This window comes from Pseudorca crassidens, chromosome 5 (assembly GCF_039906515.1).
Source record: "Pseudorca crassidens isolate mPseCra1 chromosome 5, mPseCra1.hap1, whole genome shotgun sequence".
Lineage (NCBI taxonomy): Eukaryota > Metazoa > Chordata > Mammalia > Artiodactyla > Delphinidae > Pseudorca > Pseudorca crassidens.
The window spans coordinates 45,789,408-45,802,437 of NC_090300.1; the positions used below are offsets into that span (position 1 = coordinate 45,789,408).

At 44.0% G+C, this 13,030-nt stretch overlaps 1 protein-coding gene across 3 annotated transcripts in view; it reads left to right on the top strand.

The window, feature by feature from the left end:
• The first annotated feature begins 1,565 nt into the window (after positions 1-1,565).
• Positions 1,566-13,030, top strand: part of PPM1L (protein phosphatase, Mg2+/Mn2+ dependent 1L) — a 335,379-nt gene continuing 323,914 nt past the window's right edge. Inside the window, exon 1 of one of the 3 annotated variants that reach the window (XM_067737896.1) lies at positions 1,566-2,742. In XM_067737896.1, the coding sequence (XP_067593997.1) occupies positions 2,344-2,742 (399 nt within the window). In that variant the 5' untranslated portion in view covers positions 1,566-2,343. Of the gene's footprint in view, positions 2,743-3,319; positions 3,410-13,030 lie in introns of those variants that run through there. The other 2 variants (XM_067737902.1, XM_067737898.1) reach the window with 2 other exon arrangements.

A 13,030-nucleotide genomic window follows, 5' to 3' on the forward strand; every position in this document is an offset into this window, starting at 1 on the left:
TATTTCTAAACTACTTATTTTCTCTATTTACCAGGTGGAAAATACCAGAAAGTGCAAAGTAGAACAGGAGACCATATCTTAGTTGTCAAAAATAACACACTGTTAACAGTTCTTCACATTTCCTTCCTTTTCTATGCCTATGTATATAATTGAGATCATATTGTACATGCCATTTAAATGTCAAAGTTTTCTCTTTTTTTCTGGTTAAGATGGCAATCTATGACTTTTGTAAAAACTTTGGAAAAGTTGTATAAAACAGATAAAAGCTCAAATCAGAAAATGAAAACCAGAAAACATACAGTTTATTACTGTAGTTAACCATCGTTAACATCTTGGTGTATTTCCTTCCAGTGTTTTACTCCTTTTAATTTAATTTATTTTTTTTTAAAACTTAGTCGGGATCACTCCAAAGCAGGAATGTTTGGGGAGACAGCCTCTGGCTGGGACAGCCTCTGGCTGGGCTGGGAATCAGGCAGCCTCTATTCTCGAGTCTAGTGAACTGGAAGCTGCAGATCAGCACTCTTCTTCCTGGACAGGGGTAGCAAGAGTGAATATTTTCCTTTAAAGCTCACTTGTTCCCGTATTCTAAGCTGATTTGTACATTCTTCTCTTTTTTCCCCAGCATCTTCAAGGCCACCGACACCTGCCCCATGCTTCAACAAGTTATCCTTGATGGCTTCTGGAAGCCCATTTACTTCTGCTTAACTAAAGACTCCTGCCCCCATTTCACCTTCTCCTGCGGTGACTGAGGAGGTGGTAGGAGGCCGCTAGTTCGAAGTTTCAAAGGGACCTGCAAACCTGAACAGCGGAGTCGGAGCCCTAGCCCCGCCGCAGGGTCAGGAGCGCCCGGGGGCTCCACTAGGAGGCTCCGTGTCTCTCTATGGAAGGGGTGCGACCCGGGAAAGCCTTCGTGGCTATGTCCCCGCTCCAGGGGCGTGTAGCTCGCAGAGAGGCCAGCCCAGCGTCATCGCTCCCGAGGTTATCATCAGAGCGCATTTCCACGTGGCTCTGAGTCCTCACATCCCGCTGCCCTCGGGAGGCCTTTTCTCGTCGCGAGGTTTTTAGGCCCGACGCTCGCTCTCAGCCTCTCGGGAGATTCCGGCAGGCCTCTGTCCCAGAAAACCAAAGGTCCGAGCTCTCTGCCTCGCTTTGCGAGCCAGGAGAAGTGCGTCCCTTCTCGCTTGCCTTATGCCGGGCGAGGCGGAGACCGCACTACCGTGCCGCCAGCCGGAGGGGGGGACGCTCACGTGCGGTCCTCTGTTTTCCAGCCGGTAGCAGTGGATCCAGCGAAACCACCGATCAGCCTACCAGGGTCAGTATTATATTGTTCTGAGAGCTCTCACAAGAGGCAGACAATACCATCCACTCGAGCTCGGCTGCAGACGCGCCCCTTCCCTCCCCCCTCGGTTCGTCCGGACCGCCCGCAGTTGCAAGCGCGCCAGCCGCCGCCGATTTGCCTCGGCCTTTGACAGCTCGGCCCGAGCACCTCCGGGCCTCAAGTCCCGGCTCAAGGGGCGGGGCGAGGCGGGGCGAGCGAGCACTGGGCGGGGCGAGTGCGAGCGGCGGCTCTAGGAGGGAGCGCCCGAGCCCAGCAGAGCCGAGCGGAGCGGAGCAGGGAGGTGCTGCGGTGAGGCAGGCAGAGCCCGGCCGGCCGCCTGCGGCTCCGCGCCGATCGTGCTGCGTCCCCGGGCTCCGCGCACCCCCGCCTCTGCCCAGGCTCCCGCAAAACTTTTATTCTCTAGGGCCCCCTGGGTGTCTGAAGGACTCGGAGAGCTCGGCCCGCTCTGCGCTCCCCTGCGGCGGCGACCAAGGGGACGTGCATCTCTCACCCGCGGGGCTCTAGCGCCTCGCGCCTCTTCACCTGCCGATCGCTCCCCGGAGCAGCGAGGGGGCACCCGCGGAGGCGCCGCGGGGGCGCCAGCGCCCCGGAACTCTCCCGCCCACCGCGGCAGACCCGCCCGGCGCAACTTTAACTTGATTTCTCTCGTCCAGCCCCGGCACCCGCGACTGCTGCTGCCACCGCCGGCGTCTCGGCAGCCGCCGCCTCACAAAGGGGCGTAGGGAGGGGAGGCGGCGCGGGCGGCTGGCTCAGACATCGGTGTGCTGGGCGCGGGCCTTCGGGCCGCAGAGGCCGGGAGACAAAAGGGAAACTGCCTCTGTTCACCGTGCGGGCTCGGAGCTGCCTGCTTGTCCATCTTCCGCCCGGCTCCGTGAGCCTCCTCCCCCTAACCCTCGGCTGCTGCTCCGCCTCCCTCCCCGCGGGCTTTCCCCGCAGTGCTCCGGGACCCGGCGAGCTTTCGGGGAGCGCGTCGCTGCTGGTGGTTGGGGCTCTAGCGATAATAAATGATAGAGGATACAATGACTTTGCTGTCTCTACTGGGTCGCATCATGCGCTACTTCTTGCTGAGACCTGAGACGCTCTTCCTGCTGTGCATCAGCTTGGCGCTGTGGAGTTACTTCTTCCACACGGATGAGGTGAAGACCATCGTCAAGTCCAGCCGGGACGCCGTGAAGATGGTGAAGGGCAAGGTGGCCGAGATCATGCAGAACGACCGACTGGGAGGGCTCGATGTGCTGGAGGCCGAGTTTTCCAAGACCTGGGAGTTCAAGAGCCACAATGTGGCCGTGTATTCCATCCAGGGCCGGAGAGACCACATGGAGGACCGCTTTGAAGTTCTTACGGACCTAGCCAATAAGACGCATCCGTCCATCTTCGGGATCTTCGACGGGCACGGGGGCGAGGTAGGAGTTCTCTGGGGCTTTGAGTGTGTGTGTGTGTTTGTGTATGTGTAAACAACAGGACGTGGTGGGCGTGTCGGGTAGCACCTGTGTGCGAGGGGCGTGGTGATGACCTGGTGTCGGGCTGGACAAAGCCACTAGTTCCAAACGTGGCCAAGTTGCCAGAAACACCGCGGGATCCAGACCTCTTGTACTGAGGGTCCAGTGTGGGGGAGGAAGGGTCATCCATAACCTATTTCATGCCTCATAATTTATGAGGTTTCCCAAGGCCAGAGTCCAGCAAATGACTGTGTTAGTTTTGCTGGGAGAGTTAGTGGTTTCTACAGTGAACTTTGGCCCAGGGCCTCAGCGCCCCTGTTATGGGGTTTGAGGCCGAGCTAGGCGCAAAGAAGGAAGAAATCTTTGATTGTCGTTAGGAAAAAGATAAAATCTGCAGAGCCGAATCAGTGAGGACTTAGTAAGCATGAAGGAAACTCTGACTCCTTTCCAGCTCTTTCGCCCTGAGGAGGAACCCGAGGGGCAGCGCTGCGCTTCTTCCTAATTCCATTAACTTTACAAGTGCAATCCGGCCACTTGACAGCAGCGCTTTGCTGGCCGCCTGCTTTTAGCTGGATCGAGGCACGGGACCGAGATGCCTCTGGCCTTTGCAGAGGTGGCAATCCCCGCAGAGGTAGCGGTGCCCAGATCTTGCCCCTGCGCTCTGGCCGGCGTGGGACGCAGACGTCTCCCTGCTTCTAAATTCCTTTATTTGGGGTTCATGTGGGAGCAAGAGATGAGGTTGGAGGCCGGTTCACGTCCCTCTCCCGCATTTCTGCGGCACCCTGATTGCTTGTCGGGGCTCAGATTTCCTGGAGGTCAGGGCGAGAGTTGGCTTTGGTCCTTGGGCATCGGCCCAGGCGAAGTGAGTGGCAAATGTGGCTCCAGAGCGGTGCTCCAGAGAGTAGCAGGCCAGCCACCCCATCTCTCTAAACTTGGCAGTTTGGAAAAGAGTTTCATTGCTGCATACTTTTTTTTTTTTTTAAAGCATACTTTCTTACTCCCCGCACCCCCTCTTCACCACCCCTTCTTCATCATTTCCTCCTCCCCCCGCCCCCTCCTCCCATCCAACTTTTCCCCCTCAATTCTCTTGCCGCTTCTGGTCTCTGGGTGGGCTGTAGGGGATATCATTCTCTTTCAAGCTTGTTCTTTGGCCTTTGTTTTGGGTGAACATTGAGAACGCTCTCAACTGGGTATCTTAACTGCATTCTCTCTTTGATACAAGGTCACTTCACCCAACCCTCTGCTAATCTTTCCCACATACTGTATGTACCTACCTGGTAGAACCAACTTTGCCAGGAATGGCAAACTTGATTGGAAAATTTATTTGGTAGAGCTGAAATCAGTTTTTGCTATCTTCCATCCACCCTAGCCCTTTCTATATGCTGTGTTTCAAAACGAAGGTTTCTCACTGATTGTAAATTTGTAGCCTCTTGTGTAGTATGGAGTTCTTTCCTTGCCCCTTGGGTAGGTGAAAGATGTGAAGTTAATTGAGGGAAGGGACGCTGTGTATTTGGGTAAAAAACATATCTGAAAGATAAGGTTGCCAATATAATGGCTGATTTGTTTCCTGGTCTGAGTCAGAATGTCTATATTTTCATTTTATGTGCCTTGACTGTTGTAAATCATTTAATAAAGCTTATATTTATTATATACTTTATATTAAAATTGTTGGCAGATGATGATCTGATTCTTGTGTTAGAAAGTACAGTTTTATTCTTAACTTAAAGGTCTGGATGTAGTGTTAATGTTGTGAAACTCTGGGGTGTGCTTATCTGGGTGTGCTGCATTGGCATGTTTTGAGCCTGCACATGTAAGTGAATGAGTATTTTTAAATTTTCTTCTAAGCTGATATTCTAAAACGTGAATATTGAAGACTCCAACAGATTTCAGGTTGAAAATTTTCCAGTATTATCTTCTGGCAAATGTACCATTCAGAAAAGGGACATGCGAAATGCTTTTATTTAACTAGAAATAGTTTACATGTATAGGGCTTTTCGTTAAATTTTTAAATAATAAAAGAGATCATCATTGTTAGCTAAACTATGAAATGAGTTTCATTGTGCCTTATATTAAAAAGCTTGCTGTTAGCAAAATAATATTATCAGTACCCTGAAATACAGAACAATTGTTCTGTCTATAACATCCTACAGTGCATAGCCAGTTCATTCATTTTGGCTTTGTTTTAGGGCAAAATAAGGAGTTATAAAAAAGAGCTATTTAATTGCTATTGGGAATGTGATGACAAATAATCTTAGGTATTTCTCTCTTCCTTTTTCTTTCATTCAAAGAAAATCCGACCATCTAATTCTTGTCTTCTGTGTTGTTTAGCTTCTTTAATATTCACCAGAGGAGGGTGCCACTGTTTGATTTTGGTGTAGATGATAGTTCTTACCTTTCAGAAAAGAGGAAGCTTTTTCTGAACTCTCTACATACACATATATGTAGAGAGTAGTAGTAGTGTGGTATGGAAGATGATGAGGAATTTAATTTTGTTTCTAATAATTCAAACTAATAAGATAGGCTATTAAAAATCAGGACCCATGGTAGTGCTTTTAGATACAGAAGGAACCTAAGCCACCTTGTATATCTATTTCATCCTGTTTTTTAGATGAGATGTTTATTGATGGCAGGAGAAGTTGTGACCTTCCTTAGACTGCATAGCTTATTCAAGGCCTTCAGTTTGATAAGCTTTATATTAAACCAGTGGACAAATTAGTTTGCATATTTACCTAGGTAAATAGATAGCACACTAGGGATACAGAGGTGAATGAGACATGATTCCTGTTCTCAGAAAGTTTCAGTGTGGTGAGAGAGATAGACCTGTGTACCAGAAATTATAGTCATTGTGTGCTTAGGGTGTTATTGGAATACTGAAGAGGGTCATTTAAATCAAATTGGAAGGTGCGAGGCCCTGGGAAAGACACCTTGAAGGCGTCATTTACTGCAAGGTTAAAAGTGTAGGCTTTGAATCTGTGCTCTGCCTTAAACTAGCTGTGACCTTGGGCAAGTTGCTTAAGCAGCTTTATCTGGGAGTTTTTTTTTTTCTTTTTTCGGTATGGGGGCCTCTCACTGTTGTGGCCTCTCCCGTTGCGGAGCACAGGCTCCGGACGCGCAGGCTCAGCGGCCTTGGCTCATGGGCCCAGCCGTTCTGCGGCATGTGGGATCCTCCTGGACCGGGGCACGAACCCACGTCCCCTGCATCGGCAGGCGGACTCTTAACCACTGCGCCACCAGGGAAGCCCTATCTGGGAGTTGTTAATCTGAAAAATACGGATAATAATACATGTGAGGTTCATATCATCAGTTGTATTAATACCCTATCTAGAAAAATACTTGATGGAGAGAAGGATGTGGAAGAAGAAAGCTTAGAGACCAAGAAGTCTGTAGTGTCGGGGCAACGGTATCCAAGGGAAGGAAAGAGACTCTACACATGAAAGCCACAACTTTGATCACTAGAAAGGTGTATGTTGGATATAGATAATTCATTAGGTATCCACCGAACTCTCTATCACTGTTTGTTCTAACTTCCGGTGAATTGATTATTAATTTAGGATTTCAGGTATCCTAGCATTGGGGAAGTAGCATCCTGGCTTCAGGTGCAAATTTTCTGATTAGTGAAAAGGAATATTCTTTATGATTAATTAATAAATTGGTATTCTGACTTGTACTTCAGCCTCTTCTGAGTTGTTAACATGAGTTAGTTCTCTTGAGTCTGTTCAACTGTGTATTTTTGACAAAGCTATGTTCAACTGTGTATTTTTGACTAAGCTATGTCTCCAGACTTGTTATGCTGAGAACCAGACTCTGGATGGCTGTGATTTCCAGAAGGATGATAGCTTAATGAGCCATGTTTTTTTTAGAGGTGCTATGGGCCAGCTTCCTTACTTGATTCCCTTGGGCCCTTGATAACATTCTAACCACTATACTATGGGTGGATGGTTAAAAGTGTGTGTGTGTGTGTGTGTGTGTGTGTCTAAAGCTATGGCAGTGACTCTTTTGCTGTATAATGAAAATTAAAATAACAAAAAAGGAAAAAAATAGCTTAGATTGTATCAACTAATGTGGAAAGGTTATTTTTAAAATTATAAAATACTGTTTATCTAAGAAAATTGTTTTTGGTGCTTATCCATAATTTTTATCCACAGGCAAAATGTGTTTTTTGTTTTAAACTTTTTATATTAGCTAGAAGAAATATCACTGACCGTTTGAGACACCTTTGTCAATGTTCATGGCTGAAACTTATATAGAAGAATGATTGTTATGTGTTCTATATGCTTATGGACATTATTGTATTAAAGGTCATATATCATTGTATCATAAAATTGACACACAGCCATTTAAGCTTAGAGTTCCACACTTCACATCAGAGAGAAGCTATACTTCCGGTGCTTGTCAGGGGCTATAGTCTTGAGGCTTAGCACTTCTCAGAAGCTCAGAAGACAAACTGCTAATGGAGGGTTGCTTGAAGGATATGTACAGTCTAGTTCTTTAGATGAGTGGTTCTTAACTTTTCTTGAGTCATGCTTCTCTTTGAGGATGTTATGAAACTACCGACATATCCCCCAGAAAAATGAACATGAGCACATCAAGTTTTGTGTATAATTTCAAAGAGAATTAGATGCCTGAAGCCTCTGGATTTTAGGTTAGTCTAGATAGAATAAAATCTGTCTCTGATAAATCTAGACCTGCAGGGAGCTGTGTACCTGGACCCCACCCTGCCCTGATTGTCTTCCTCTTCCTTCCTCTCTGTCATTTTGCATTTATTGACTTGTGTGTTGGCATTTGTTTGTGAGGATTTTTATGAGGGATGGTCTCCCAAAACTCTGACAAATCAACTTTAGGGATGTCACTGAGGACTTTATTTGTTACAGTATATAATATCCTCTTCATGAGGACCAAGGAAGAGAGAGTTCTCTAAGAGCTTTTTGTTTTTATCTTAAGGATGCTGAATCATGTAACTGATTGGATCATCCTGTTTGTTGGCTGCCAGAAGTGTTAGAGCCAAACCTCTGACCTACCTCTAGCAAGTGCGCAGAATTTTATTAATTTGGTACATGAACCTCACTCCCAGGACAGCTTATATTTCCTACATTTAGTTTTCCTTTGTCCCATTTTTCTCTTTCTCCTCTTAGATATGTCATTTTATCTTGTGGTATATGTATTTATGTAAGTTTCATTGGCTCCTCTCTGAAATAAGATATACTACTTCCAAATAAATAAATTATGAGTGGCATAATGAATGATCTGCCTTCCAGACGTTACAACTGACGTTAGTAAATGTTGGGCTCCTACATTACTGATGTACAAGAAGCCTGTAGATTTAGTGTGGACAAATGCCTTAGGGTTTAAGAGAAAATTCAGGTTATTTTGTTTTAAAATGGCACATTAACATTTGTGCCCCAAAAGGGGGAGGCACTTTACCTTTTTTAAAAAAATAAATTTATTTATTTTATTTTTATTTATTTTTGGCTGCGTTGGGTCTTTGTTGCTGTGCACGGGCTCTCTAGTTGAGATGAGCGGGGGCTACTTTTCACTGCAGTGCGCGGCCTTCTCATTGCGGTGGCTTCTCTTGTTTCGGAGTATGGGCTTCAGTAGTTGTGGTGCACAGGCTTAGTTGCTCTGTGGCATGTGGGATCTTCCCGGACCAGGGCTTGAACTCTTGTCCCCTGTGTTGGCAGGCGGATTCTTAACCACTGCGCCACTAGGGAAGCCCCGCACTTTCCATTTAATAACCCATTCCTGTCCTGTGCTTAGCAGCTGTTAGTAGGTGAATGTAGGATCCTGACTGCTGACCATGGTGCATCTTCTGAACAGATTGTTTAGAAATTCAGTTTAATTAAACCAACATTTTCTGTATAGTCTGTGGCATAACAGAGTTATGCTCTCTGTGATGCCCAAAGATGAATCAGTATATTCTCTGTCCTCAGGGAGCATTCCATCTACTTGAAGAGATGAGTTTTTAAAAAATAGCAGAACTACAAGATGCAGTTGGACCACCTACAAGAGAGTGGTGGCCTGATGGAGCGAGCTTGGGGAGTCTTGGATAATTTTGAAGAGGAACTGACATTTGACTATATCCTAGCATTTCAGTAGACAGAGATTGGGTGGAGGGAGGATGAAAAGATGACATAACAGGTGGAAGAAAAAGTGTGAAAATGGATCAGAGGAAGTAAAATGCAGTCACAGCTGGAAGAAAGGCAGGTAGCTCTATTTGTTTAGAGCAGGCTTTCCCCATATGCTGTAATCTAGAAGCCCACTCATTTTTCTTCCATATTTAAGTACCTTCTGTTTTGTGATATACTTCATATTGTTTTTTATTGATTTATTTTTATAAGTTTATTTATTCACTTTTGGCTGCATTGGGTCTTCGTTGCTGCATGCAGGCTTTCTCTAGTTGCGGAGAGCGGGGGCTACTCTTCGTTGCGGTGTGCGGGCTTTTCATTGTGGTGGCTTCTCTTGTTGCGGAGCATGGGCTCTAGGTGCGTGGGCTTCAGTAGTTGTGGCACGTGGGCTCAGCAGCTGTGGCTTGTGGGCTCTAGAGCGCAGGCTCAGCAGTTGTGGCGCACTGGTTTAGTTGCTCTGTGACATGTGGGATCTTTCCGGACTAGGGCTCGAACCTGTGTCCCCTGCATTGGCGGGCAGACTATCAACCACTGCACCACCAGGGAATATTGTTTTTTAGATATCTATGTTTTTAAAGTTAAGTATATTTGTTAAAAAAATAAATTTCATATCAGCACTGTGAGTAGAAAGTCCATAAAATGAAATTCTTGGCCTCCAACTTGCTAATAATCTATCTCCATCTTGATGGAGTAGAGCGATTCTAAAAAAGTTCTTCTCCTAGTCTCTGGTTGCCTCTAGAGTCCTTCTGTCCCCCTCCCCTGGCTCTTTATGAACAGAAAGGTGGCTTTTAAAATTTAACTATTGACCAGTTAAATTGAAGTGAGGCAGGTTGCTTGTTCCCTTCGCAGGTGGAAGGTACCTCTGGTGGTGCCACTCTTTGAGGAGCCCTGGTTTGGAACAGCTTTCCACTGTGTGGACTCATGTGACAGATGAGATTTCATGTGTAACACACCTCCATGGGGAACCCAGAATGATAGGCAGTTCACAGTGTTCTAGTAGAAATTCCACCCCCATTTCTAACGCAGGTACATGAGAAGACATTATAGGCATAAACCTGAATCCTTTCTAGCTTAGTTTAAAAAGTAAATAATTCATAAGTTTTTGGTACTTGAGCCATTATTGGTTACAAACTATGACTACTTACAATGACAGGATACACAGTGACATGTGTGCTGGGACCCACAGTTGAGGAGCCTTAGCCTGGAGTTTATGGTAAACCCAGGTGAGGAGTTGGAGATGCTGCTGGAACGTTTGTCAGCACTGACACTGAAAGCCACACTGAGCAGCCTGGGCCATGTGCTGTAGATATTGGAGAACCACTGGATATTTTTGAGCAAGGGAATGGCTTTTAAATCCATGCTTTAGTAATTCTGTTCCTCTAATCTATATAGAGGATTGATGTGAATGAACAAGATAGAAAGGGTGTGTGTGTGTGGGGCGTCAATTGGGGAAGCCTGGACCAGAGCAGTGAAGAGGAAACCCAGGGGTGTGGGCCATTGCTGGAAAGGGGGAAGGAATGAATTGGAGACCCTCTGAAGTAGTAAGACTGCTGTGGGGGTCCCCAGTGTGACAGCGTCAACATGATAGAGGGCGGTTGATAGAAGAGCAAATTTGGACAGTAGTGAGAATAGTGTGAGTTTGGCTGTAAATTTGTTTCCCTTTTTCCCTGGATGTTTTCTGGGATGTTTTTTGGGATTCATAAAATGTTTGTTGACTGTTTAGCTCCCCAGTTTGTAAAACATTATTTCTGTCATACCTTCTCTAAATGGATACATTTTAAAACAATGAAAATATACATTGTATGTAATATCTGATTTATTCAAATGGAAAGGCATTTATTACAATTCAAATGGAAAGGCATTTATTACAATTTTACTTTGTTACCAGGAATAATTTAGGCTTTGTTATGAGGTATGGTTTTCCCAAGACTAAAAACCAGCACTATATCTTCATGTCTCTTAAATGATTTCATTTCCTTGACACTGCTTTTAAAATAAAAAATATGTATATCATTCAGTCTCAGATGAAAATGTTCCCTGGGCTCTGTTCAATTTAAATGTAAGCTCATAATTCGTCAGGGACTCAGATTTTTAAAAAGTGATATTTTAATTTTGAACGTTAATACTTGAAGCATTTGTTTTATTCTAATTTCTACTTTAATCTTGAACTACTTCAGTAATATAGTTTTGTGGTTTAACTTTTATTACCATTTTAATAATCCTATTTAATAAATATGAAAGTAAATCTGCAGCAAATTAAATATATTTAAAAATAAATTAATTTTAAAATTATAAGAGTAATATGACTACATGATAGATAGTATAGAAAAGAAAAAAAATCATTCAAAATTTCATTATCCTGTCACATCCACTGTTACGATTTTGGTGTATTACTTGCTCGTCTTTTTTTATATGCATTTAAAATATAATTTTACAGTGTTATACATATAGCTTTAAATCTTGGCTTTTTTTCACTTTGTACAATCCTGTAAACCCTTAGTTATTTTGCTCCATAATTCTTTATTATATTTCTAACGTATTTTTTAGTGATGGAGTGATATTTTACTGAATGGATATTTGATAAATTACTCAATTGCTTCCTTATTGGTATACATTTAGGTTCCTCTAACTTTTCACTGTCACAAATAACATTGTAATAAGTGTTTTTGTGCTTTTACTGTAGTTTGGATTATTTCTCCAGGGTGGGTTTCCAGAAGTGGGATTTCTGGATCAAAAGAGAAGTAAAGAAACCACTATTATTGGTAGTAATGATATTAATAATGGTTGACAATTATTGAATATGTATAATATGCCAGGTAGTGTTTAAAGTACTTTACTTATATTACCTAATTTTAATTATCATAACAATTTTTGAGGTAGGTACTGTGTTATCCACATTTTACATATGTAGAAATTAAGGCACTGAGAAGTTAAGTAATTTGCCCAAGGACTGTCCACAGTTCATAGATGGTGAAACTAGGATTTGAAACTGGGATTCAAAGTTAGAGCTATTTATCTCCAAAGCCTGTGCTATCAGTTTCTGGTTGGAGTTCTACAAATCTCATAATTTGGGCAATAAAGTGCAGATAGCATTGTTAGGTGGACCCTGCCTGGTCTTCTTGTGTTAGTCAGTAAGACTTGGTGTTTCTTCTTTGACAGTTGTGTCCCTGTGTCCCTGTGACATGTTGCTCTTGAAAACTCTACACTGGAACCTTGGTAGGTAGATCTTATAATTACCTGAGAAAGTCCTGAAGTTAAAAAAATTAGAGGTCAGAAGTCAGAGCAGGTGGTGACTCACACTTAAACAGCCGTTCTCAGCCACTCCCCTTCTTTGCTGGCAGAATCTCTAACCCACTAGAGAATCCCTGACGTTTTTGCCTCTTGACTCATGAAAGGCTTGCATAGATGTTATGGTGGCATTAACATAGCCATTCTCAATAAACAGTCACGATTTATATTTTATTTTAAAGTACCAAGGGCTTGACTTTAGAATAAGTATGTAGGGGTGTGTGTATATTTGCATAATTTCTCTTTATACTGAAGCACTGTTTTCCCCCCCCCCTTTTTTTTGAGGGCCAAAATAATTTCCTGATACATAAATGACTGTAAATTTAAAAGATATTAAAAGATAAACAAAATACTATTGTTTCATTTGTTTGTTTATTTATTTATTTATTATTTTTGGCTGTGTCGGGTCTTAGTTGTGGCACACAAGATCTTTCGTTGTGGTGCGCGGGCTTCTCCCTAGTTGTGGCGTGTGGGTTTTCTCTCTCTAGTTGAGGCACGCAAGCTCAGTAGTTGTGGCCCACGGCTTAGTTGCCCCGCGGCATGTGGGATCTTAGTTCCCCGACCAGGGATCGAACCCGAGTCCCCTGCACTGGAAGGTGGATTCTTTACCATTGGACCACCAGGGAAGTCCCTTTTCATTTGTTTGTAATACTGAGTTGGTATGTTTAGTTTGAGTAGATGCTACGTCTTGTGTTTCCATTCCAGAAGACTACTTAATACTTTGTTCTCTTAGTCAAGCCTAGTCTTTAGTGATGGCTAGTTATAATCTGTTTTTAATATAAATCTGCAAGTTAGGCATCTCTGGGCCTGTAATCACTTGGAAAGGGTGCCTTTTTATAATT